This window comes from Hypanus sabinus, chromosome 1 (assembly GCF_030144855.1).
Source record: "Hypanus sabinus isolate sHypSab1 chromosome 1, sHypSab1.hap1, whole genome shotgun sequence".
NCBI classification, from domain to species: Eukaryota; Metazoa; Chordata; class Chondrichthyes; order Myliobatiformes; family Dasyatidae; genus Hypanus; species Hypanus sabinus.
The window spans coordinates 36,158,250-36,185,481 of record NC_082706.1 but is presented as its reverse complement, the minus strand read 5'-3'; the positions used below and the strand labels follow the sequence as shown (position 1 = coordinate 36,185,481).

The 27,232-nt window shown below is 41.2% G+C and overlaps 1 protein-coding gene across 2 annotated transcripts in view; it reads left to right on the top strand.

The window, feature by feature from the left end:
• gpat4 (glycerol-3-phosphate acyltransferase 4) overlaps window positions 1-27,232 on the top strand; it is a 100,685-nt gene that overhangs the window by 38,209 nt on the left and 35,244 nt on the right. The window contains exons 1-7 of one of the 2 annotated variants that reach the window (XM_059967343.1): window positions 2,821-2,879; window positions 8,791-8,853; window positions 8,974-9,048; window positions 14,901-14,990; window positions 22,907-23,000; window positions 24,555-24,670; window positions 25,767-25,822. In XM_059967343.1, coding sequence (XP_059823326.1) covers window positions 9,002-9,048; window positions 14,901-14,990; window positions 22,907-23,000; window positions 24,555-24,670; window positions 25,767-25,822 — 403 coding nt within the window. In that variant the 5' untranslated portion in view covers window positions 2,821-2,879; window positions 8,791-8,853; window positions 8,974-9,001. Of the gene's footprint in view, window positions 1-2,581; window positions 2,880-8,790; window positions 8,854-8,973; window positions 9,049-14,900; window positions 14,991-22,906; window positions 23,001-24,554; window positions 24,671-25,766; window positions 25,823-27,232 lie in introns of those variants that run through there. The other variant, XM_059967335.1, reaches the window with a different exon arrangement.

Sequence of the window (27,232 nt, the reverse complement as noted above, 5' to 3'; positions counted from 1 at the left end):
AAGTTTTTCAGGACAATGGTGTTACATGACACAGTACAAAAACTAGACTGAACTACGTAAAAAAAAACAAAACAGCAACACAGAGAAAGCTACACTAGGAGGGCCTGAGGAGGGCCAAGGCACCGGTGACCCCTGTTTCCATCCAAAGGGTCAGTGTGGACATGGTGGACGATTACAAGTACCTGGGGATACGAATTGACAATAAACTGGACTGGTCAAAGAACACTGAGGCTGTCTACAAGAAGGGTCAGAGCCGTCTCTATTTCCTGAGGAGACTGAGGTCCTTTAACATCTGCCGGACAATGCTGAGGATGTTCTATGAGTCTGTGGTGGCCAGTGCTGTCATGTTTGCTGTTGTGTGCTGGGGCAGCAGGCTGAGGGTAGCAGACACCAACAGAATCAACAAACTCATTCGCAAGGCCAGTGATGTTGTGGGGGTGGAACTGGACTCTCTGACGGTGGTGTCTGAAAAGAGGATGCTGTCCAAGTTGCATGCCGTCTTGGACAATGTCTCCCATCCACTCCATAATGTGCTGGTTAGGCACAGGAGTACATTCAGCCAGAGACTCATTCCACCGAGTTGCAACACTGAGCGTCATAGGAAGTCATTCCTGCCTGTGGCCATCAAACTTTACAACTCCTCCCTCGGAGTGTCAGACACCCCGAGCCAATAGGCTGGTCCTGGACTTATTTCAACTTGGCATAATTTACTTATTATCATTTAATTATTTCTGGTTTTATTTTGCTATATTTCTACTCTGTTATTGGTTGTTGCAACTGTAACGAAACCCAATTTCCCTTGGGATCAATAAAGTATGTCTGTCTGTTTGTCTAGACTACAGACCTACGCAGGACTGCATAAAGTGCACAAAAACAATGCAGGTATTACATTAAGTAATAAACAGGATAATAGGGCAATAAGGTGTCAGTCCAGGCTCTGGGTATTGAGGAGTCTGATAGCTTGGGGGAAGAAACTGTTACATAGTCTGGTCGTGAGAGCCCAAATTCTTTGGAGCCTTTTCACAGATGGCAGGAGGGAGAAGAGATTGTATGAGGGGTGCATGGGGTCCTTCATAATGCTGTTTCCTTTGAGGATGCAGCGTGTAGTGTAAACATCCGTGATGGTGGGAAGAGAGACCCCGATGATCTCAGCTGACCTCACTGTCCACTGCAGGGTCTTGCGATTTGAGATGGTGCAATTTCCGAACTAGGCAGTGATGCAGCTGCTCAGGATGCTCTCAATACAACCCCCGTAGAATGTGATGAGGATGGGGGGGGTAGGAGTTGGACTTCTCTCAGCCTTCGCAGAAAGTAGAGACGCTGCTGGGCTTTCTTTGCTATGGAGCTGGTGTTGAGGGACCAGGTGAGACTCTCAGCCAGGTGAACACCAAGAAATTTGGTGCTCTTAATGATCTCTACCGAGGAGCCGTCGATGTTCAGCGGGGAGTGGTTGCTCCGTACCCTCCTGAAGTCAACAACCATCTCCTTTGTTTTGTTCACATTAAGAGACAGGTTGTTGGCTCTGCACCAGTCTGTTAGTCACTGCACCTCCTCTCTGTAAGCTGACTCATCATTGTTGCTGATGAGACCCACCACGGTCGTGTCATCGGCGAACTTGATTACGTGGTTCGAGCTGTGTGTTGCAACACAGTCGTGGGTCAGCAGAATGAACAGCAGTGGACTGAGCACATAGCCCTGGGGAGCCCCCGTGCTCGGTGTGATGGTGTTGGAGATGCTGCTCCCGATCCCGACTGACTGAGATTCCCAGTCAGGAAGTCTAGGATCCAGTTGCAGAGGGAGGTGTCCAGGCCCAGTAGGCTCAGCTTTCCAATCAGTTTCTGAGGGATGATTGTGTTGAATGCTGAACTGAAGTCTATGAACAGCATCCGAACGTATGTGTCTTTTTTGTCCAGGTGGGTTAGGGCCAGGTGGAGGGTGGTGGCAATGGCGTCATCTGTTGAGCAGTTGGGACGGTACGCAAACTGCAGGGGGTCCAGTGAGGGGGCAGCAGGGTCTTGATGTGTCTCATGACGAGCCTCTCGAAACACTTCATGATGATGGATGTAAGTGCAACCATGGATGACTAAATGCCTCATCATTTAGGCACGAGGAATTTTATATGTGGAATTTTAATTCGCTTAATCATCTGAATTTTAAAAATAATGCCAATGGAAGTGCCTATGCATGACTCCTGACCTACAGCAATGTGGTTGACTCTGAAATGTCCTATCTAGCCACTGTACAGCATTATAGCTGCTGACCTTGCCAGTGCTAGCACTTTCAGAGTTCATATCACTGGCAAGGCCAGTGAGGTCACTGTTAGTCTTCAGTTTGGTGCAGTTCACATTCACAGGCTTTGTTCCCTTCTGGAAGCAGGTGCACACGCATCTCATTTTAAATAAAAACATGTAAAAGAACAAAGTGAAAAAGATTTTAATTTCTCATAAGTGGGAGGTGTCAATGGCCATACAGTAAAAATCTCATGGCAGCACACTTCAGGTATGTGTGATCTGAGCAAGTTAGTTCAGAAGTTTTTCATGTTTCAAACCAGCAAAAGCGACACTTTTGTTTTCTATTACAGGGATTATAAAGAAAGAACCCACATCTCTGGAGGAGGAAATAAAGCAGATGAGGCAGAGTGGCAACAACAGAGCCCTGGACAGTCGAGAATTTGAAATGTCTGATATCTTCTACTTCTGTAGGAAGGGTGTCGAGACTATTGTGGATGATGAAGTAACAAAACGATTTTCTGCTGAGGAATTAGAATCTTGGAATTTGTTGACAAGAACAAATAATAATTTTCAATATATTAGCCTTCGACTGACTGTCCTCTGGGGACTGGGTGTTTTTGTACGATACTGCTTTCTACTTCCATTGAGGTAGGTATATATTTGATATGATGTAGGTGATATGTTATTGTTTCACGTTACACCTGCTGGTAGAATGAGACTTCGTGCATATTAAATGCTCTTGCAGATTCTCAGAATTTCTCCTGATTTATTTCAGTAGCTTTTATGAAATACTAGGGGTTTGGCTTGTTCAGATTAGGATCTCTAGGCAGACATACATATGGATGGCACATTTGAATAAGTTGCCCTGGGACTGAGCAACCTACTGCCATATTATCTCCCGTTATGATTTTCTGTATTCCATTCCTCTTCCGTAGCTTTGACATTGAAGCTAGTGTTGACACCTGGATTTCAGCAGAAGAATGGAAGAGATGGAAAAAGACTTTAATTGTCACACTAGAAGAGTGGATCTTGGAGTGCATTTAGATTTCCACACTCAATTGTAAATTTCAGAGGTTTCAAAAGTACATTTAATGTTAGAGAAATGTGTACAATATACATCCTGAAATGCTTTTTCTTCCCAGCCATCCACAAAAACGGTTAAATGTTAGAACCCCAAATCACCCCCCCACCAGCTCCCCTCCTTCCCACTTGTAAGCAGCAGCAAACACCGATCCTCCCTCCCCTTACACCAGCAAAAAAAAGCATCAGCACCCGCCACCAAACACTCAAGCGTACAGCAAAGACACATTCTTGCAGTACTCCAAAGACTATACATTCACCTGGTATTCAACATACCACAGTTTCTCTCTCTCTCCGTAATAAGGGAGAAAGAGATGTCTTTGAAGGGAGACATAATAAACAACTCACTAGTTTACGATGTTAAAAGTCCATTGCGTGGCTTTTTCCAAGCTCTGTTTCAAGGATCTCAGATCTCTGGGCACACAGCCAAAGATCTTCCAGCTCCCACGACGCACTGGTCTGGGACACTGACCTTCGATCCGCCCATCTCCAGAGCCCTGAGATCCTAGGCCTCCAAAGGCAAGCTAAGCTCTTAGGCCGCGCCCTTGGCATGTCGGATAACGGCCAGTCGTGACACCCTGATAGCGGGTCCCATTCCTGCAAAGAACCGAAGTCAGTGTGCAACTCCAGGTCAGGGTCTTCAAAGGAAACCTGAAAGGGAAAAATAGAGATATTAAGGATGGAAATAGAACTGCTTCCAAAGATGCAAGCAAAAGAGTCACCGTCTAGCACCATCTTGACTAAGCTCCGCCCCCTGACAGTTCATATACTGAAGCAGTGCAAAATATTTTGGTGGCTGCTACTTTGTTTTAAAGGGAAAATGGGTTAGTATTGGGAAATCAAGCTTTGCATCACAATTAATTATCCAGATTAACTCTATATTGCTAACACTAATGTGAGGTTTAATGATAGCTTTAAATGGGAACTAGCAAATGCATGATAGAAGTGGCTTATGAGAGTGAAGATAAAACTCATGATGACAAGAAGAAAGATTTTTATAAAGGAGTGAACAGATTCACTATTTTTATTTTAATCTTTGTATCTAAGTCAGAACTTCAATGACTATTTCCATAAGTTATTCAGTAGCATCATCATTGAAGCTGGCTGAGACCTGAAGTTTAATTACCGGAACAGATCTGACAAGTGTTGAGGCGAGCTGCACGTTGGCATTTCTGATCACTCTTTGTGTCTGCAAAGTCCCATCTTTGAACTGGTTAATTTCTCATGTTACTAGGCAGCGTTATTGAGCTGAATGGGAGATTCTAAATGGGTATAGCGACTCAATACAGCTTGATAATGAGTCACAGCAGGGTATCAGCAACAGAAGAATCACATTCTGCTGCAATCTCATGGTTGGATACATTCCTTCTCTTCCATTGCAATTAAGCTAGAGGACTGAGCAGCCCTGGATGTCACAAAGCATACGGGGACCACCACTGAGTATATGTAAGAATGAGGAGTTAACTTGGTGAGTGTGTGAAAAGGGCATTTATGTATGAGGTAATGTGCTAAGCAGCAAAGGTTGCATGGAATATTCGATCAAGTGTCCCAAAGCATCAGATTGGATCGAAGCGCTGCAGTCCAACTACATCTGGTCACAAGTTGGTAAAGAGTTAAACAACTAAGAGGAAGAGATTGTTCCTAGAAACAGCTTCTCAGTGATAGCCTCCCCTTGATGTTTAGCTGCATTACCATTGATATGTGCCCTAGTATGAGAAGAAAAGTGTAGGGGCAAAACTGAGGTGCTTGCAACCTTTGGCCTGAAATGCTGAATGCACGATCTATTTTGCTGTTTTCCTGAAATCCCTCCTGTATTTCAGCCTGTCTTAAAGCAATTTGATTATCAGCAAATGGTAGAGAATATTGGACGCTATCAGCCTGGCAGTGTTTCTGTTAATGATAGCACTGGAAATACCTCTCTAGCTGTTGCGTAGTGTGGAAATGTGCTTAGTTATGTCATGTATAGAGAATGTATAAGTTCAGACCAATTGCTGTCCAACCATTTTGCTGTCAATCATTAGCATGAGGAAAGAAAGTGCTGTGGGACAACACTATTCTCCAGAACTTGTTCATTGATTGCTAACCACTCAGCTCTAGGTCTTATAGCTTTGGATTAAACATCAACAAAAGAACTGAATTCTAGGAAGGATGTGAGAGCAACTTTACTTTGACATCAATGGAGATTTGAAGGAGAGTTCCACACAAGAAGCCTCAGTAAGATTGAAAACAATAGAAATCAAAGATTAGCTATCCATCAACTAAAGTCTCCTTTTATCTAAAGAAAGGTGGCATCAACCATCTCAGCTCTAAATACTAGGGTAAATGTTTTGATTATAAGGAGAGACTGGTCAGGTTGGGTATATCTTGTTTTCCTGGAAAGGGGATATAATTGAGAAATGTAATATTACAAAGTAGACCACAGGATGTTTTTCCTCCTGTCAGAGATAAATCAAACTAGCAGATATACAGTGCCTTGTATTCAGCCCCCAACCTTTTGTTCACATAAATTAATATTACAACCAGAGATTTTGATCAATTTAACTGAGAACTTTAACTTGTGAATCATATGCTCCTTTTTTCCACAGTAGAACCCAAAAGACAGGGAAAACTGTAAAGCATGTAAAAATAAAAAATCAAAAACTGAAATGTCAGTGGTTCGAAAGTGTTCATTCCTCTTTGCTAAGTTGAATCACCTCTCACAGTTATTACAGGCAGTAGTCTTTTTAGATAAGTCTCTATTAGCTTTACACAACATGATGGAGCAATATTTGCCCATTGCTCCTTGCAAAATTGCTCAAGCTTGTGCCAGATTTGTTGGGGAGTAGTGGTGGACAACAGTCTTGCTAGAGATGTTCGATTGGGTGAAGGTCAGGACTCTGACTGGGCCACTCAACAACATCAATTGAAGCCACTCCATAGTTGCTCTGACAGTGTGCTTTAGGTTGTTGTCCTGCTGAAAGATGAACTTCTTCCCCAGATTAAACTTTCTGGCACAAGCTAGCCGGTTTTTATCTAGGATTTCTCTGTAATTAGCAGCATTCACCTTCCCATCAATCCTAACTAGATTTCCAGTCACTGTTGCTGAAAAGCATCCCCATAGCATGATGCTACCTTCACCATACTTTACAATAGGGATGGTCTTAGATTTTCACCACATGCACTGCTTAGTGTTAAGTCTAAAATATTCCAATTTGGACTCATCTGACTAGAAGACCTTCATCCACATCTTTCCAGTATCTTCTAAGTGACGCTTTGCAAAGTCTTTCTGGGCAAGGATATGCCTTTTTTTAGCCAGGGCTGCTTCTTTGCCACTCTCATAAATACCCTTTTTGTGCAAGGTCGAAGAGATTGTGAAGCCATGAACTTCATCTCCAGTTACAGCCACTGACTTCTGCACTGCACTCAGAGTGACTGTTGCCGTCAATAGCGTCTCTTCCAAGTGCCATTCTTCTCTGGTGATTAAGTTTAGAGGGGTGGCCTGACCCTTTTGGGTGTGGTTTCATATTTTTCCACTTTTTCACCATGGACTGCACTGGGCTGTGAGCTATGTTCAGTACCTTTGAGATGGTTTTGTATCCTTCCCCAGATTTTGCTTCTCTATGACCGGTCTTATTTTGAATGCTCTTTTGTTTTCATTTTGGTTTTGTCTGTTGAAAATCTACCATACTGTTGGACCTTACAGAAAGAAGGGGTATTTATTCTTATGAATTCAGTAAAAATAGGTGATCCTCCAATTTTCTACATCAACAAATTGGGTGAGTTGGTATATTGCACCTGAGGAACGTTAGCATAGTAATTCCAAAGGGGATGAATACTTTTTCAGCCTCACAATTTTGGTTTTTAATTTTTATTAGATTGTTGACATATTTTGGAACTTTTCAATTTGATATGATGCACAATGTTTTGTAGATTAGCTCAGAAAAAAACCTCCTGCAGTATATTTTAACATTAAGAAAATTAGACAGTAAAATGTGAAAATAGTTGTGGGGGCTGAATGCTTTTTCAAGTCACTGTATATTTAGGGTAAGGGTGAAGGGCTTTAGAGGAGATTTGAGGGGGAACTTTTTCACCCAGAGAATGGTGAGTACTAGAAATGAACTGCTAGAGGGAATGGTTGTTGCTGACAGCATTTAAGAGGTATCAAAATGTGCACTTTATTCATTTAAACATAGAAGGTAGAATTCTATAGTTGGTTACTCCATTACTTACTGCATAATAACAGATCTGAGACAGCTCTGGTATTGCTCTATCAATATATTGTTCCAAGAGGTCATTCGAACACACAACCTGAGCTTGTCTTTCAGATTGCCCTTGTCAATTTGAATTTTCAACCTATATTCCAATACATATCTTACAAGCCCCCATTATTTCTTGAGCCCTTTGAGCTCATCCTAACCGTATCCAATATACTGTTTAAAGAATAAAATAATAGTGACACAAACATTGCCGCAAGAGATGCTTGGTTGGCCTGTGTCGTTCATTGGATCTTGAATGAAAGCAGGACTGTCAGGTCCTTGTAGTTCACAGGAGGCTGATGGAGTCAGATTATGATATAGACTTCCATTCTGCTGCAGCAAAAATATTGTAAGAGCTGGAATGTTTGTTTTAAATTCTGCAAGAATCCTGGAAATGAATCCCACTCCCTCTGAACTCCGAAGAAGGTTCCCCTATTGTCCATTGTAATTTATATTTAACCTTTATCAGTATCGTAATATTTTATGTACTCACACTGGACAGTACTTTGCTCCATCCTCTCCTGTCTGCTGTCTGCAGCCATCCATGCTGTTAACATTTTGGGTAGTATTGCTTCAGAATTAGGTTTCTTATCACTGACATACATGTATCATGAAATTTGTTTTGTGGCAAAACAGTGCAAAACATAAAAAATACTGTATCTTGCAATAATAAATAAATATTGATTAAATATATTTTGCAAATAAGATGCAAAAGAGGAATAGTGAGCTAGTGTTCATGGACTACAGAAATGCAAAGCAAGCTTTTCACTGTATCTAATAAACTAGTACCAAATCTGATGGTAGAGGCGAAGAAGCTGTTCCTAAAATGTTGAGTGTGGGTTGTCAGGCTCTTGTATCTCCTCCCTGGTGAAAGTAATTATGTTTTTATCTGCAAGTGAACACAGCATTGTATTTGTAGGGTATTCTGAATATGTCTCAGACAGTTCCATTCAGTTTTTTTATGATTTAGTGAAATATCAATCAATTATGAGACTTTATCATAATGATATTTAAAGCCTGACCATTAACTGTTGATAATTACACTGGCTGATTACATGTTCTATGATGTGATTAAAGTGGTTACTTAATCCGTGCTAAAATAATAACTGTTTTGGATTAGCTTTTGCACTAGCATTAAGTGAAACAGATTTTCTTGTGGCTCTGAGGCTCTTTTTTCATTTCTTTTTATGTTTTTAGTCTATAATCTTACAGCCTCTAATTTTATTCATTTTTCTGTTTCTTAGTCGCTGATGCTTTAATGTGACATGGTGCCACAAAAGCTGACAGCTCACTGGTAAATCATCAAGGTACCACTGTTTATGAATAGGCTTTGTTAAAGAGAGACTGCACAAAAGGATGTGAATGAAAAATGTATAGAAAGATAAAATTATGAATGTTTGTAGGTCTAATTGCAACATTTTTTTTAGGGTTACCCTGGCTATCACTGGCATTAGCATGTTAGTGATTGGAACAACCATTGTGGGATATTTGCCAAATGGATGGTAAGAATGCTGCTTTCCTTGTTAATAGTGCAGATTTTGTAGATGTGTTTATACCAATTTTCATCACTGTCATTTTGGTACTAGTGATTTTTCTTTTGGCAATAGTGGTATGGTGGCTTAATGCAAAAGTGTAGGCAATGGCTGGACAAATGCAGGAGGGTGTGGTGTTGCAGTGTGAGGGCATGGCTTCATCTTGTAAAATGCCAAAGAGTGTATTAAAGAGGTACAGTATGTATAGAATTCTACTAACCCTACTTGATCTTGCCTTGGGGATTTGAGGAAGGAAAAGTGATGGAAGTGCCTGTGGGGGATCTTTTGGAAACAGTGACCTTAAGTCACGAATTTTCAAAGTCATCAGGGAAAATGTCAACATTGGTCCTTGAAATAGACCCCTAAACTGTGCTAAGATGATCCTATAGGACAGGACCTGAGGTAGTTAGATTGGGAGCAGCTACTGTGGGGGAACATCTGATGAGATGCAAGAAAATAAGAGTTCAAGGTCAGCATGTAAGTGTAAGAAGCAAAAATGGTAAGTAACATTGGGGAACAATGGCTTGTTTTTACAACACGCTTAGCCCTTATACAATTATGTTGAAAAGTGGCTCTTTTTGCTTTTTGCCCTGTATTTGCCTGCCTGCCACTTTTACTTTTCACCTTACTACTTTTTGCTTCTACCCTCATTTTACACCCCTCTGTCTCTCTGCACTTGTACCCATCCCCCTGCCACATTAGTTTAAATCCTCCTAAACAGCAGTAGCAAATGCTCCCCCTAGGACATTGGTTCCAGTCCAGCCCAGATGAAGTCCGTCCTGTTTATACCGGTCCCACCTCCCCCAGAACTGGTTCCAATGCCCCAGAAATTTGAATCCCTCCCCCTTGCACCATTTTTCAAGCCACGTATTCATCTGAAATATCCTCCTATTTCTACTCTGACTAGCACGTGGCACTGGTAGTAATCCAGAGATTATTACTTTTGTGGTCCTATCTCCTAACTCCCTAAATTCACCTTGTAGGACCTCATCCCATTTTTTACCTATATCGTTGGTACCTATGTGTACCACGACCACTGGCTGTTCACCCTCCCTCTCCAGAATGTCCTGCAGCCGCTCAGAGACATTCTTGACCCTTGCACCAGGGAGGCAACATACCATCCTGGAGTCTCGTTTGCAGCCTCAGAAATGCCTATCTGTTCCCCTTACAATCAAATCTCCTATCACTATAGCTCTCCTACTCCTTTTCCTTCCCTCCTGTGCTGCAGAGCCACCCATGGCGCCATGAACTTGGCTGCTGCTAATTGTTGTTATTGTTAATGTCCCTCCAGTATCTGAACATCCATGTGCCTACTTAAGACTCTTGAGCACCTTGATCATATTTGCCTCCACCACAACCACTGGCAGTGTATTCCACTCACCACTCTGACTGCTCATGCATCTTTTTTCAACATGCCCCTTTTCACCTGAAATTGCATATCCTATGCTATACAAATCTTGACCCTAGGGAGAAAGCTTCCAGTTGTCTACCTATAGCTCTCAAAATCTTATAAATCTCTATCAGATCTGCCCTGAACCTCTGCAACCTTTCTTCTTAACAGACAGCATCCTTCCTTCTGTACCCTCTCCCCAGTATCCACATCCTTCCTCTGATGAGGCAACCAGAATTTAGCCTGACTAGAACCTTATAAAGCTGCAGCATAACTTCCAGAAGTTAATGTTTCTACTTAGAAAGGCAAGCATGTCATATATCTTCTTAACCACCATATAAACCTGTGTAGCAACTTACAGGGAGCTACGAACTTGGACCCTGAGATCCCTTAGTCAACACTGTTAAGGGTCTTGCCACTAACAATATACTGCCCTTTATTTTTGATCTCTCAAAAGAGATAGATTTGCATTTGGCTAATTAAACTCCATCTGACATTTTTTCATCCATATCTGAAACTGATCTGTATCCTGCTGTAGGATCTTGCTTATCTTCTACACTACCACAATGCTACTAATCCTTTGTATCATGTACAAGCTTTCTTAATCCACCCATCTACATTTCATCCAAGTCATTTACATGCATCACAAACAACAAATGTTCCATTATTGATCCCTGCAGACCACCACTAGTCGTTCAGATTCAGATTCAGTTTATTGTCATTTAGAAACCACAAATACAATGCAGTTAAAAAATGAGACAACGTTCCCCCAGAATGATATCACAAAAGCATATGGTAAAACAGACTACACCAGAAAATCCACATAACGTTTGGCAATCCCCAATCCAGAGTCCAGAGAGGCTGCTGCGTATTAATATCGCACTACCATCTTAGCGCGTTCCCCGGAAAGGAGCTCCAATATCCAACAGACAAAACAAGACCAAAAACTAAAGCTGCAAGACCTGCACAAAACCACATAGTTACAACATATAGTTACAACAGTGCAAACAATAGCATAATTGATAAAAATACAGACCATGGGCACAGTAAAAAAAAGTCCAAAGATGTGAAAAGGACTATAAGTTCAAAAGAAATCACCACACAGTTTCCACAAGTCCGACAGACTTGCCATCCCACACCGGCAGCAGAAGGGAATACCCACGCTATGGACTTCCACAGCTCTGCCCGACTCAGCCTCGCAGACGCAGCACACAATGAAAGTCATGGGCCTTTTACCAGAATAACTCCCATAAAATAACAGCCATATCGCTTTGGATACCGTTGGGGTGAGGCAGGGGTGGGGGGAGATGACCTACCAGGAGAGTAATTAACCAGGATTCCTAACGCAATACATAGATAGGCCAATTAGATCTGATGCTAAGTAGTGAACCAAGGGGCTGGGTCTCTGTCACCAAGTATGGCTCTATGGCTCAGAAGGGAAATGGCGATAGAGGATTGATTAATTAGGGGAGTAGACAGGAGATTCTGTGCATGTGAAAGAGACTCTTGATGCTATGTTGCCTCCTTCTTGGCAAGGTTAGAGACGTCTCAGGTCATGTCTATCGCATTGTGATGGGGAAGGATGAGCAGCCAGAAGTTGTGGTACATATTGATACCAACGACATGAGTAAGAAGAGGGATGAGGTCGTGTACAGAGAATATGGGGAGTTAGGTAGGAAGCTGAAAAGCAGGACCTCAAGGGTAGTAACCTTTGGATTGCTGCATATGCCACTTGCAAGTGAAAATAGGAATATGTTGATTTGGCAGATAAATGTGTGGCTGAGGAATTGGTGCAGGGGGCTGTATTTCAGATTTGTGAATCATTGGGATCTCTTCTGGAAGATATGACTTGTACAAAAAGGATGGGCTTTACCTGAATTTGACGAGGGCCAATATCCTTGCGGGCAGATTTGCTAGAGCTGTTGGGGAGGGTTTAAACTTTTGGTTTGGCAGGGAGATGGGAACCAGAGTGATAGGTCAGTGAATGGAGCAGTTGGTCTACAAATAGATGCTAGATGCAACATTAGTGAAATTGAGAGGAAGGGTAGGCAGTTGATAGGGCAGAATTGCAGTCAGTGAGATGCGTTGAAGTGTGTCTGTTTTAACGCAACACATAACATCAGTAACAGTGGTGAATGTAGAGCATTGTGGAACCATTATAAAGAAGTGGCTGTCACAAGGGCAGGCATGATTGCTCAATGTTCTGGGGTTTAGATCTTTCAAAAGGGATAGGGAGGGAGGCAAAAGAGGTGGCAGAGTAGCACTGATGATCAAGAATAGTATCACAGCTGCAGAAGGAGAGGACGTCATGGAGGCATCGTCTTCTGAGTCAATGTGGGTGAACTCAGAAACAAGAAGGGAGAAATCCACTCTATTGGGAGTACTCTATGCCACCTTCTCCCTGCCCCCAGATAGCAACATAGACACCGAAGAGCAAATTGGGAGGCACATTTTGGAAAGGTGCAGTAGTAACAGTGTTGCTGTCATGAGGGACTTCACCTTCCCTAATATTGATTGGCACCTCCTGAGTGCAAAAGGTTTAGATGAGGTAAATTTTTAAGGTGTCCAGGAAGGATTCCTAACGCAATACGTAGATAGGCCAACTGGATCTGATGCTAAGTAGTGAACCAAGTCGGGTGTCAGTTTTCTGTCATACCAGATCTCCCATACTCCTAATGATAGACTGATGAGAGTGTTGAAGTGAGGCTGCTTGATTCTGTGTTCTAGGAAGAAGCCTTGAGACCTCTGATAGGTGACAGAGGTGTATACATGTGCAGGATGTAGATGGAAAGGGACTGCCCAAGGAGAGACAGGGTAGAGCAAGGGTATGAGGAGGTACATTCAGGAGTCAAGTGTAGATATAGATGCAGGAGGTGTGAAGTTGAGTCAAATCAAGTCACTTTTATTGTCATTTCATCCATAACTGCTGGTACAGTGCATAGTAAATATGAGACAACATTTTTCAGGACCATGGTGTTATATGACACAGTACAAAAACTAGACTGAACTACACAAAAAAAAACAACACAGAGAAAGCTACATTAGACTCCCGGTTGGAGGCAGTGAAAGGAAAATACCCTGAAGCGATGAGATCTCTGGTCTGAAAGGCAGTCAGCTGGAATACATTGGTGGTGTCATGGTCTAGGGATAGATACCAAGAGTCGTGTCTGGCCTTGGTAAGGTATTTGTCAGTCCACCAGATAAAAATGGCACTGTCCTTCTCTGTGAGTTTGATGACAAGGTTGGGATAGGTGCAGATTGAGTGGAGAGTATGAGGTTGGAGTAAGATATGGAGAATTCAAGACAGTTGAAATAACATTGGCAGTTGAAAATGGAATGTTCAAGGGAGGTAAAAGGCCAGATTGGAGTGTCCATGATTAAGAGGGGACCTGGAGAGGGGGTCATCAGTGCTGGTTCAGGACTCCTTGCCAAAGAAACAAGCACAGATGATTGGTGTTTACATTGGTCACCTTTACATTTCAGCATTCATTGAGGTGTGAGCACGAGAGTGTAAAGGTGATACACTTGCTTCCAAGGGGTGAGGCATTGAATATAAGTTCTGGTTGCCACCTATGGGAAAGTTTGGTATAACAGGAATAGTGAGGGGAAGGTTCACCAGTATTTGAATCTACACCAGATGTAGTTATAAGGAAAGATCAGACAGTCTAGGCTTATTCCCTTCGTGGGAAAAGAAAAGAGGCTGTGAGTTGACCTTGTAACGGTTTATAAAATTATGAGGGACAAGGGTAAAGATCTAGAGTGACACACAAGAACAAAGTGATGAAAAAGCATATGACGCACTTTCCTTTATCAGTCAGGACATTGAGTATAAGAGTTGGGACACCTTGTACAGCTGTTCAGGGGCCTGTGTCCATGCTGTGTTGCTCTGGTGTTGTATTAATTGAGTAATCTGGTATTGAAAAAGTAATGTAGGCAATGAAACAGTGAAACAATTGAATTGTGTTGAAAACACATCTAATTTACTAATGCCTTTCCAGAATCAAATTGGAGGGGATTACATCTTGTGGTTTTGAGTCATAATTAGCATTTATTATTGTAGCTACCTCTTTTCATCCAATTTTCCAGTGGTCAGTGGAAACTCAGGGTGTGGAATGGTGAGAGATTATAATATCTAAATGATACACATTTCAAAGAAATTTTTCAGAGACCATTTGGTTTGTCAGCTTGGTGCTAAGCCTAAATGCAGTTATATGTCAGCATTACGGCCCAACAGTCCAAGATGATTCAAAGACTGTGTTGACACAGGATTCATTATGAATTGACTGTAGTATCTCGATGAATCTGGTTAAGAGAAGAATAATGAAAATTTTCTGAGAGGTTTGAAGGGGAAGTTTAAAATTTTTCATTCCTCAGAAACTTATCTACTAACTTGTATTAATTGTGCCCTCTCTTCAATTTTCTCTTTGCCTAGGTTGAAGGACTTTTTGAGCAAACATGTACACTTGATGTGCTACAGGATCTGCGTGAGAGCGCTGACTGCAATTATACATTATCATGACAGGTTGGTATATAGTGCTGAACATAGTAGGTGGCATTATCCCAAAATTTACTTGTAACTGGCTACTTGAATTTCATTTGGCAATAGAAGTCAGTAAGTTTAGTAAGTTGCACATTTTATCGTGGAAACCAGATAGAAGGAAGATGTGTTTTGTTGCAGCACTGTAAGTATCAGCACTTATCATTTTTAAAGTTATGAAACACCCCAAGTGTTGTAATATTTGTTTTATCAGATAAACTTTGACATCATGCCAGATAAAGGAATTTTGGGACTGATGGCTAAGATCTAAAGGTCAATGTAGAGAATTTAAAAACCATAAGTAAGGAGAGAGAAGGAAATATTCAAGGAAACAGTTCAAAGTCTAGGGTAAGACAGCTGAACATATGACTGTCAGCAGTTGGGCCGTCAGTGGTTAGATCATTGTGCTAGAACTGAAGGAACATGGCTGTACAGCTGGTAGGTGTGATTGAAAAAGAGAAATTCGACAGTATGAATAAGAATTTTAAACTTAAGTGTGGACTGGGTTTGAGTGCAGACGGGGTGTGTAGGACAAAAGTAGGTCAGCGGAAATGGAACAGCTGATAAGGTAGACTCGTAACATGGACACCAGTACTTTGAGCAATAAATAATAAATCTGCTCTTACTCCATCTGCATGCACTTTCCCCATGGTTATGTTTCATGAATTATTCCAATTCCATCGTAATCATATTCAAGTACAATATATGACCATTTCTGTAACTTTAATAACTAAGGAAATTGTTTTTTTTAAAGCTATCTTAGTTTTGAAGCGCTAAGCTTGTTGACCATTTGAAGAACTAGCATAAAGTTGTGTGGACAAGTTAAGTTGCAAGCTTTTTAAAGAGTAGAATTACTTTAAAAATATCAGTGCTACTTTACCAGTATCTATAAACAACAACCCTGTTTTGGGCAGAAGTGGCTACCCATTTCAATTCAGTTTCCCATTCCCACTCTGCCATGTTTGCCCATGACTTCCTCTACCGCCATGATGAGGCCAAACACAGGCTGGAGGAGCAGCACCTCATACTCTGTTGGTGTACCTTCCAACATGACGGTATGAACATCAATTTCTCTAACTTGGGGTAGTTTCTCCTCCCCCTTCCTGTCTTTTCCCATTTCTTATTCTGGTTACTCTCCAGCCTTTTCTCATCTCACCTGCCCGTCACCTCCCTCTGGTTGCTCTCCTTCTCTTTCTTCTATGGTCCACTGTCCTCTCTTATTAGATTCCTTATTTTCACCCCTTTACCACTTCCACCTATCCACCCCCATCCAGCTACCACCTCCTAACCTGGTATCACCTATCACCTGCTAGCTTGTATTCCTTCCCCTTTGAGTATACAGGTCCTCCCCAACTTTTGTTTCTGCGAAGTGTTCATAACCCAGATAGTTTGCAGTTCAGAAATGTGGCCGTGAACTGAGTTCCCACAGGGTAAGAATGCATGTAGCCCCGCAGCAACTGGCATGTGCATCTTGCCGGTCTCCAAAGTACTTGTTTGTACAAAGCTAAGGAAGACCTGTACTAAGAGCTAGAGTTCATCTTCAATACTTCTTTAATTTTGCAGTGTATGTAATTGTGGGATCTGTAGTTATACGGGATTTTTCTATAGAACCTTCCCAATAGGAACAGAGATGTAGATTGGGAGGCAGATTTTAAAATGATGTAGCCATTATGGAGTCTTGGCTGTCACAAGTGCAGGATTAACTGTAGGGTATTTTGGGATTTAGATGTTTAAAAAGGGACAAGGTGGGGAAGTGATACTGCTTTTTAGGGATAGTATCACAACTGCAGAAAGGGGGGATATTGTGGAGGAATTGTCTTCTGCGTCGGTGTGGGTGGAAGTCAGAAACAGGGTGCGAATACTCTATTGAAAATGGAGTATTCTGTAGACCCTCCGGTAACAACAGAGACACTAAAAAAACAGATCTGGAGGCAGATTTTTGGAAACAGATGTACTCAGGGAAGCAGAAATGAAGAGCTACATATACATGAAGAACATGAGAGTTACTTGAGTGAGGCTAGGACTAATTAGGGTCAAAATTGGAAACATACCTAGAGTCAGAAGAGGTAGAGGAGGTCCTTAATGTATACTGTGCTTTAGTATTAACCAGTGAGAAGTTACTTAACAAGTGTCAGCATAGAACAGTCTGATGTACTGAAACATGTTGATGTTAAAGAGAACATGTTTGAACTTTTGAAAAATGTCAGGATAAGTCCCCAGGGCTCTATGGGATATACACCAGTTTACAGTGGAAATTGAGGGAAGAGGAGGTTGGTGAGCTTTTGCTGATGACCTTTGTGTCTTCACTGGTCACAGGAGCAGTACGAAATGATTGAAGGGTGGCAAATGTCATTCCTTGTTCAAGAAAGGTACAGGAAACTCCTGGGAATTAAAGATCAGCGAGTGGTGGGAAAACTTGAAGAGAATTCTTCGAGACAGGATTTTGAGAAGCATTGTTTGATTAGGGATAGTGAGCGTGGTTTAGTGGGAGACAGGTCTTGCCTCACTAACCTGATTGAATTCTTTGAAGAAGTGACAAAACAATTTGACGAAAGCAGATCAGTATATATGGTGTGTATGAATTTTAGTAAGGCATTTGACAAGGTTCCCCATTGTAGGCTCACTCAGAAAGCAAGGAGGCATGGTTTACTTGGCTGTGTGAATTCAGAATTGGCTTGCCCACAGAAGGCATAAACCAGAAGACATAGGAGCAGAATTAGGCCATTCAGCCCATTGAGTCTACCCTGTCATTCCATCATGGCTGATCATGGATTCCCCCCCCCCCCCCCCCGACTTTGTAAGCTGTCTTCTTGCCATATCATTTGATCCCCTGACTGATCAAGAAATGATCAACTTCCGCCTTGAATATATGCACAGATTTGGCCTCTACCACCGTCTGTGGCAGAGCACTCCACAGATTTACTACTCTCTGACTTAAAAAATCTTCCTTACCTCTGTTCTGAAGGGTTGCCCCTCAATTCTGAGGCTGTACCCTCTAGTTCTGGATACCCCCATCAGAAGAAACACCCTTTCCACATCCACCTTATCTAGTTTTATCAACATACGGTAGGTTTCAATGAAATCCTCACACGTTTTTCTAAATTCCAGCGAGTACAGGCCCAAAGCTGCCAAATGCTCCTCATATGTTAACCACTGCATTTCCTGAATCATCCCTGTGAACCTCCTGGACTCTCTCCAATGACAACACATCCTTTCTGAGATATGGAGTCCAAAACTGTTGACAATACTCCAAGTGAGGCCTGACCAGTGTCTTATAAAGGCTCAGCATTATCTCCTTGCTTTTATATTCTATTCCCTTTGAAATTAATGCCAACATTACATTTGCTGCCTTTACCACAGACTCAATCTGTAAATTAACCTTCTGGGAGTCTTGCATGAGGACTCCTAAGACACTCTGGACCTCTGATGTTTGAACCTTCTCCCCATTTAGATAATAGTCCGTATTATTCCTTTTTACTAAAATGCATATCATACGTTTCCCAACACAATTCCTTCTGCCATTTTTTGCCCCTTCTTCCAATTTGTCAAAGTCCTGTTGCAATCGCATTGTTTCCTCAGCAATATCTACTTCTCCGCCTACCTTTGAATCATCTGCAAACTTTGCCACAAAGCCATCAATTTCATTGTCAAAATCACAGTTGGATCTTGGGGTCCATATCCATAGATCCCTCAGAGTTGTAGTGCAAGTTGATAGGGTGGCTTAGAAGGTGTATGGTGTGCTGGACTTCATTAGTTGAGTTCAAGAGCCTAGAGATAATATTGCAGCTCTGTAAAATTCTGGTTAGACCACACTTGGAAATGTGTTCATTTCTGGTCACCTCATTATAGGTAGGATGTGGAAGCTTTAGAGAGGGAACAGAGGAGATTTGCCAGGGCGCTGCCTGGATTAGAGAGCATATCTTATGAGCAAGTTAGGGCTTTTCTCATGAAAGGAGAATGAGAGGTGATTAGATAGAGGTCACTCAAGATGATAAAAGGCATAGATTGAGTGCACAGCCAGACTTTTCCCCAGGGTGAAAATAATTAATATAAGGGGCAAAAATTTAAGGTGTTTGGAGAAAAATATAGGGAGATGTCAGAGATAGGTTTTTTTTTACAGTGGTAGGTGCATGGAACCTGCTGTCTGGGGTGGAGTTTGAGACAGATTCTTAGATGGGATGAACAAAAAGCTATGTGGGAGGAACAACTAGGTTAAAAGGTTGGCCCAATATTGTGAGCCAGAGGGCCTGTACTTTGCTGTATTGTTCTATTAGAAATGCTATGTTAAATGTGTGCATTACATCCCACAAACATAATGGAAGATACTGAGAATTTGTAAAATGAGGATTGTTTATCACCTGTATTAAAAACAGAAAATCGCAGCAATGCTTGGCAGGTCAGTCTGAATCAATGAATTGCAAAAATATTAATGTCTTATGTCAGTGGTCTCTTTCAAAATTTCAGACTGATATGTCACCTCTCTTGACATCCTTCTGCAAGTTGCTCAGGAAGCTGGTTCTAGTCACTTAAATTTATTTGTATCTCAATAATCTTTGTTTCTCAAGATTCTTGCCCTTCAGATCTCTCTACTACCTTTGTCCTTTCCATCACTATGAAACTTTTGTGTGGTGTCCTCCCGTGGTTACTTTCTTTTCCACACAAAGCCCTGTATTCATACTGAGGACATGCTTTTACATGTTGTATAAAAGTGTGGTTGCACTAAATGAGGTGAATACATCAGCAGCTTAAAACTGAGCATCCGAGAGGTGCTGTGAATTCCCATCAGGAAAAGAAAGGTACACCACCACGATACGACCTTGTGGTCTGACATGTACTGATTCTGCAGTACTCTCAAGCCAGGGATCAATATGGAGTACAGAATCGCATGTGCCCAGCAGACTTAACTAAACAAAGGCAGTGTGAGATAGAATTAACATCACCAACAGATCGGGTTCAAGCTCTGCATCCCTGCCACATCGTGTGAATGGTGGATAATTAATAAACTGTTGGGATGAGCAGGAAGCTTCACCAGGATAGAAAACTATATTCAGCCAATTTGAATCAGTAAAAATTGAGACAGTGGATGTAGCAGACAACATGCAGTATCTGTGAGAACATAAACAGGTCCACCATGTCTGAACCAACCGTGACCACAGCGCAACATCTCGTTTGCTTGCATGTAGTCTGGATTGTCCTGTATTCGCTACCTGTTCACGTGTGAATGTTTAAATGCTTCTTAAACGTTGCTATTGTAACTGCTTCTGCCACCTCCCCTGGCAGCACATTCCAAGCACCTCTAGCTTAATCAAAATATCCTTTCGATATTGACTTGCCCAAGAATCTCACTGTTATCTATGCCCTTTGGTGAACTAAAGCAAACTAGTTATTTAGGAACTACCCCACTTCCTCTACCTCCACACTTAAATTCCCACTTTTATCCTTGAGTGGACCTATCTGTTCCCCAGCTACCTTCTTGCTGCTTATAATAAATTGCTGTGGGATTCTCCTTAATTCTACTATTTCATTGCCCAGTTAGCCTTCCTGATTCTTGTTTGTTCTTTACTGCTTTTATATTTCTGTGCCTTAAAATATGCTTCTTTTTTCTTTCTGACAAAACTTGAAATATCTTTTTTGTCTCCCAAGAATCCTGGACCTTGCCATGCTTTCATTCTCACAGAAAATGCTGTCCTGAACTCTAACCAGCCAGCCTTTAAATTGCTCATACGTCAGATACAGATTTATCCTTAAATAGATATTTCAAGCTACAATCCTTAGCTCCTGCCTGATACTATAGTAATTAGACTTCTCCCAATTTAATAATTTATCCGAGATCCGGACTTACCTTAATCCATAACTGTCTTAAAGCTTACAGAATTATGATCAGTGTTCCCAATTCCACCCCCTCTAAAACTTCAATCACCTGACCAAGCTCATTCACCATATCAACTGTAGTATGGCCCCTTCCCTTGTTGGAATATCTATATATTGTTTCAAGAATACTGTTAGGATGTACCTACCAAATTCTACCCCATCTATGTCTTTTGCACTATGGGAGTTCCTGTTAATATTGGAGGTTTGCATCATCTATTACAACAACCCTGTTGTTTTGTATCATGCTATTATACATCTCCAGCTGCTAATTGGGAGGCCTATAGTGATATCACCTTTATATTATACTGTATTGAAGTTGTCTGCTTGAGTATGCTTCAGCCAAGCTGTTCCACACAATTAAAGCATTGGAATATACTTGACAGTGTGGAATATTGCCCAGGTATAGTGTGATAAAAAGAAAGAGAACACATCTTTCAGTCGCCAGTCGCCAGGTGCCAAAGATGGCTTCATCAGGTGGCATTTACTCGCTAAAAAATTAGTTCACAGGGGTGCACTTTGCATTTTGCTTCTTTACCTTGATGGAAGAGTTGAATTCCAGAGATGACACAAGTGTGACTACGGTTGACAACAAAGGAATATTTGACCAATTGTGTCATCGGGGGTGGGGAGGAGGTCCAAATAGAATTGAAATTATGGGCACCTGAGGAAAGGACTCTGTTTATTTGAGTTGTATGTTGTACACAGGGAAATCATGAGGAAGTCCTGCCTCAGGACATGAGTGCTGCAGTTCTTGAGGACAGTATCTAAGACCAACCAGCTTGAGCTGTGTCATTGGTGACACAGGAAATTCATTGGCTGTTCTGTATTCAATTCCATCTGCAACTCCTCACCAAATAGTGATCCATCCTTGCATACAACAAGATCTAAACTCCATCAGCATGGACTGATAAATAACATTTATACCCCAAAAGTGTAAGGCAATGGCTATCTCTTACTGGAAAAAAAATCTGACCACTTTGATATTCAATGGCATTAATATCAAAATACTGTACCATCGACGTTCTGGAGATTGCCATTAACCAGAAACTCTGGGTCAGCCACAACAATATAGCAGATACAAGGACAAGTCAAAAAAGACTCACTTGACCCTCCAAAGTACGTCCACTATGTGTAAGACACAAGGCAGGAATGTAATGGAATGGCACTTTGGCTGAATGAATATAGCTTCAATAATACTTGAAAAGTTAGACACTATTATGACAAAGGAGCCCAGTCAATTGATAGCCCACAAAGCCACTCAACATTTACAGCATTGTGACTGCAGTGTGTAACATGTGTAAAATGTACTGCAATTACTTACCCAAGCCACCTTGATTGCACCTCCCAAACCAAAGCCTCCAAAGCTAAAGAAAAAGGACGTGGACAGTAGACGAATGGGAATGCCACCTGAATATCATATTCCAAGTTGCGCACTATTCTGATGTGGAAACATTGCTATTCTTAGTTGCTGGATCTAAATCCTAGAAGTCCATTCCCAACAGCATGACAAGCATATTTTCACCAGAAGACCACAGCAGTTGAACAGGGCAGCTCTATAACAACATCTCAACAGCACTTAGAGGTTGGTAACAAATGGTGGCCTAACCAGGAATGTCCAGATCCCAAAAATAAATCAGTAACAACTCCTAATACCACCTTGTCATTGTCCTTTACAATTCTCCAACTCCTTGCTTGTCTTAATTTTTTTCGAGATATCTGTTGTTGCTTCTGGCCATTTGCCATCTGTTGTTCTCTAAAGCTTTTCCCAGGCGCATTTCTGTATGAAATGAATAGGAAGCAGAGTTGTTTTATAATTAGTGGATGGGAAAGAAAAGGTGAAATTTCTGGAAGAAAGATGCTGTGGGCAATTGCTGGATCAGAGGAAGACTAAGAGACTGATAAACAATAAATATTTATCCCAGCCTGTATGTGAAATAGAAAGGGCTGGCTACAGTGTGTAAGCCTGCAAGATATTGCACAGACCTGCAGACACTGAGCTTTCCAGTGATATTTGTGTATTTCCTTGACAGTGAAAACAGACCCAAAAATGGAGGTATATGTGTTGCAAATCATACTTCTCCAATTGATGTCATCATTCTGGCTAGTGATGGCTTCTACGCTATGGTGAGTAATTCTCCATGTGCAGATCCATGTAAAAAACTGAACAGATGTAAATAGTGCCATGTACCTTGGATTCTAAAACTAGCCACTTTGTTTCAAGATATTGTCATCTTCAATCTGTCATATTCTTATATTGCTTAGTAAATGGTCTACATGGTGCATACCAGCCTTTGTCAGTAAACTGAATAAAAGCATTTTAACTCATTGCTGGCTCTTGAACCAAGTGGGTTTCAAATTGTTTTCAGAATCAAATTCTATCCCAGATTAAGCATTCCATATCCTGACAACTTTAAATAAAGCCTTGTCAATCTTATTTCCAGTTATTTAAAATCTATGATTATGGATTCATGTAGCACATAAGCAAGCTCTTCAGCCAATCATGTCCATAATGACCATAAATACTGCTCTGTCATAGTTCTGTTTACCACAGCTTGCTCCATAATCTTTTATGCTGTGATAATTCAAATGTTCACACAAATATGTACTTTTTAAATGTTGAGACAACCTGCCTCCTCCACCTTCTTGGGCAGTGCTTTCCAGATCACAGCTACTGTTTGAATGAAAAAAGCTTCTCTTTGGAACCTCCAGATTAAAGAGGTGCCCTCTGGTTTCAGATGATTAGTTATTACTTAAAAACACTAATTAGCCTCACAGGTTTTAAGAGCGCCATGGTAATGTAGTGGTTAGTGGTTAGTGCAACACTATTAGAGTAACATTTGAGTTTGAATGTGATAAATATTTTTTTAATTGTTTTCTTCAGTTTTTTTAAAGTATAATTTTAAAGGTGCTCAGAAAATGAATAGCATCTTACTCTAGCTGTGAAGTGGTTGGCATTTAATTCTGTGTGAGTTTCAGAAAGGTCAGAGGGTAAGACTAGATTGGACATCCATGACAGTATATATGGCAAATCTTTCACATTTATTCATTTTCAGTGTCACCTTTCTCTCTAATGCTTCTTTGTCTAGAATACGTCCAATAGACTTTTGAACTTTAGTTGACCACTTCTTGGTTTTCCATGGTACTAAGATCGTCTTGGCTGAATCGGTAGAATTTCCACTCTTGGGCAGGGGATGGGGAATTTGAACACATGAATTGGATATAACCAAAGAAACCTGGAATGTTACTAAAATGTATGTATTTCCTGAGTGCTCCTGACAGAGTTGTAGATCTGCCCGTACCAATAATATCAAAAAACAACTTTTCTATTATAATTCTTCTTGTGGGGTGTTGCTGGATGTCATGATAATTATAGTTCCCTGCAAGTTAATGCAGAACGAATTACTGTATCCTTTTTGAAGTGCAAGACATACTGTAAATATAACAATTTACTCTGGGTTCTAAAATTCTCATTCCCTTCACATAAGCAGTGTTGCTTCTCCTTTCCCTAAAACAATAAACAGTCTGAAGATAAAGATTATTTTCTTTACTTGTCAGAAAAATCTATAATAGGTTGGGAAAGGAAGAGAAAAAGTAGTCAGTCAGATAAATAGAACTTGTTACCTGAAGAAATGAGCCCATTCCTAACCCTGTTTGTGTGATTGGATTTTGTTTGAACAGGTTGGGCAGATTCATGGTGGGCTGATGGGAGTCATTCAGAGAGCCATGGTCAAGGCTTGTCCTCATATCTGGTTTGAGAGATCAGAAGTCAGAGATCGCAATCTAGTTGCAAGAAGGTGAGGAGTATTTGGTAACTTTTCAGTCCTTTGGATTTACTGTCCAACTTATTTGTAAGTTGCCAGAACATGCTTAATTTTTACTGTGTTAGATCAAATAATGTTGCCTGTTAGTCCAAAAGGAGTTAACTATCCTCAAAATTCACTGTCTCTTTCGTAGCTCCAAGATCCAATTGATCCATTGTCTGTTGTTTTAGACTCAACAGAGTGGGAAGAGTTAAAGGAGGGGTGGTGTTACTAATCAGGGAAAATGTCATTGCAGTCAAGATGGACTGGAGAACTCTTCTAGTGAGGCATTATGGGCGGAACTGAGAAATTAAGAAAGGTATAACCACATTAATGGGGTTGATTTTATTACAGACCACCTATGGGATTTAGAGGAACAAATTTGCAGAGGGTGCTGAGGAGTGTGGTAGAGGAAAGGGATCTGGGAATACAGGTCCTTAATTCAGTGAAAGTGGCATCTCAGGTGGATAGGGTCATAAAGAAAGCTTTTGGTACATTGGGCATATATCATTATATTGAATACAGGAGCTGAGATGTTACGCTGAAATTGTATAAGATGTTGGTGAAGTCTAATTTGGAGTATTGTGTGCAGTTTTGGTCACCTACCTCCAGGAAAGATGTAAATAAGGTTGAAAGAGTCCAGAAAAACTTTACAAGGATGTTGCCGGGTCTGGAGAAGTTCTTGAGTTGTACATCTGGGACGACAACCAGAGGTTGTAGGTTAAAGGTGAAAGGTGAAAAGTTTAAGGGGAACTTGAGGGGAAACTTCTTCACTCAGATGGTTGTGAGAATGTGAATGAGCTTCCAGCACAGATGGTGCAAGCATGCTAGGTTTCAACGTTGAAGAGAAGTTCTGATAGGTACATGGTTGGTAGGGGTATGGGGGCTGTATTCTCAGCATAGATTGATCAGATTAAGCAGTTGAAATAGTTTGGCATGAACTAGATGGGCCAAGGGGCTTGTTTCTGTGCATAGAGTTATAGAAAATTACTCTTATGTTCTTAGAGGGCATGAGAGAGCCAATAGAAATTTTATATTTGCAATTTTTTCTTTCTTTTGCCCAATTCTGTTCTTTTATTTATCTCTGCAGACTGAGTGAACATGTAAGAGACCAGGTTAAACTTCCGATTTTGATATTCCCAGAAGGTAAGTGAAGGCCGTTAAAGTAGAATGGGAACAAATAGTCTTTCCATGTACTTGTAAACAACTTCTTATGTGCGTTATGGAGAACAAAATTTAATGAGATATGAGGTGGAATATCTTGAAATTAGATCAGTGACCTCTTTGATGAGTCAGTTGCTGAAGGGCCCATTTAGCTGAGCTTTATGAGCTAGAAGTCCCCCAGGATTAATTTTTGTTCAGTGCTCCGACAGCTATTGAAACCTTAGGAATATAAGAAATAGGAGCAGGAGCAGGCTTTAATGTCTCTAACCTACTCTATTAAACAATCAGATCATTGCTAATAAAATCCTGACTTCAATTCTGCTGTTCTGTCTCCTTCCCATAACCTTTGATACCAGTACAGTAAAAAAATTTACTCAGCCTTCAGTATATACTGACTCAACATCAATGACTCATTGGGTTAGAGAATGCTAAAGATTTGTGGTCCTCTGAGACAATGTGGTCCTCCTCATCTTTCAGATGGGAGACCCCTGAAGTAAAATACTGTCTTTTTTCTTGTTTCCCTTGCGAGGGAAATAATTCTACATTGGAAAGCTCCATCTGAGTCTTGTGAGGCCGCATCTCATTTGTTTGGAGCCCCACCAGTCTCTGTGGATTAGATCTATTTCAGTCTTATTCAAGTAATTATTTTGTTGCCAGTTTCTATCTTGCTCTCATCTCCTCACGTGGGTAGAGTTGAGAAGCTGCATTAATAATAGACCCTAATAGGAGTTATGTACAGCCCACTGAATAGTGATCAGGATATGGGATACAAAATACGCTAGGAAATAGAAAAGGCATGTAAGGCCTGTGGTCTAGGGTAACCTCAGGCTGTAGGTAGACTGAAAATCAGTGGACCACAAAGAAAGGAATTCATGGAATTTTAATGAGGTGGGTTTTTAGAGCAGCCTCCCCACTAGGAACAGGCAGTGTTTGGTGTTGTGTAACAAGCAGACTTGATCTGGGAGCTTAAGGTGAAGGAACTCTTTGGGTTTGGTTTGAGAGAGAGAAAGAGAGTGAAGTCTGAAGTTACGGTATTACAGTTCAGCAAAGGTAACTACAGAGGTACGGAAAGGCTGGCCAGAGGATCCTAGCAGTGAAGAGGGTGGAGCAGCAATGGCAGCAATTCCTGGGAGTAATTTGAGAGACGCAGCAAAATTTCATCCCAGAAGAGAAGCGCACTAGGGCGAGGATATGGCAATTGTGGATGATAGGGGAAGTCAGGGACAACACAAATCCAAAAGAGAAGGCATACAATATGGCATAGATTATTGGGAAGTCTTTGACAGCCAATAGAGGACAGCTGAAAAAGCTTATAAAGGAGAAAAAGATTAAATATGAGGGTAAACCAGCCATTAATATAAAAAGCAAACACGAGGAAATCTGCAGATGCTG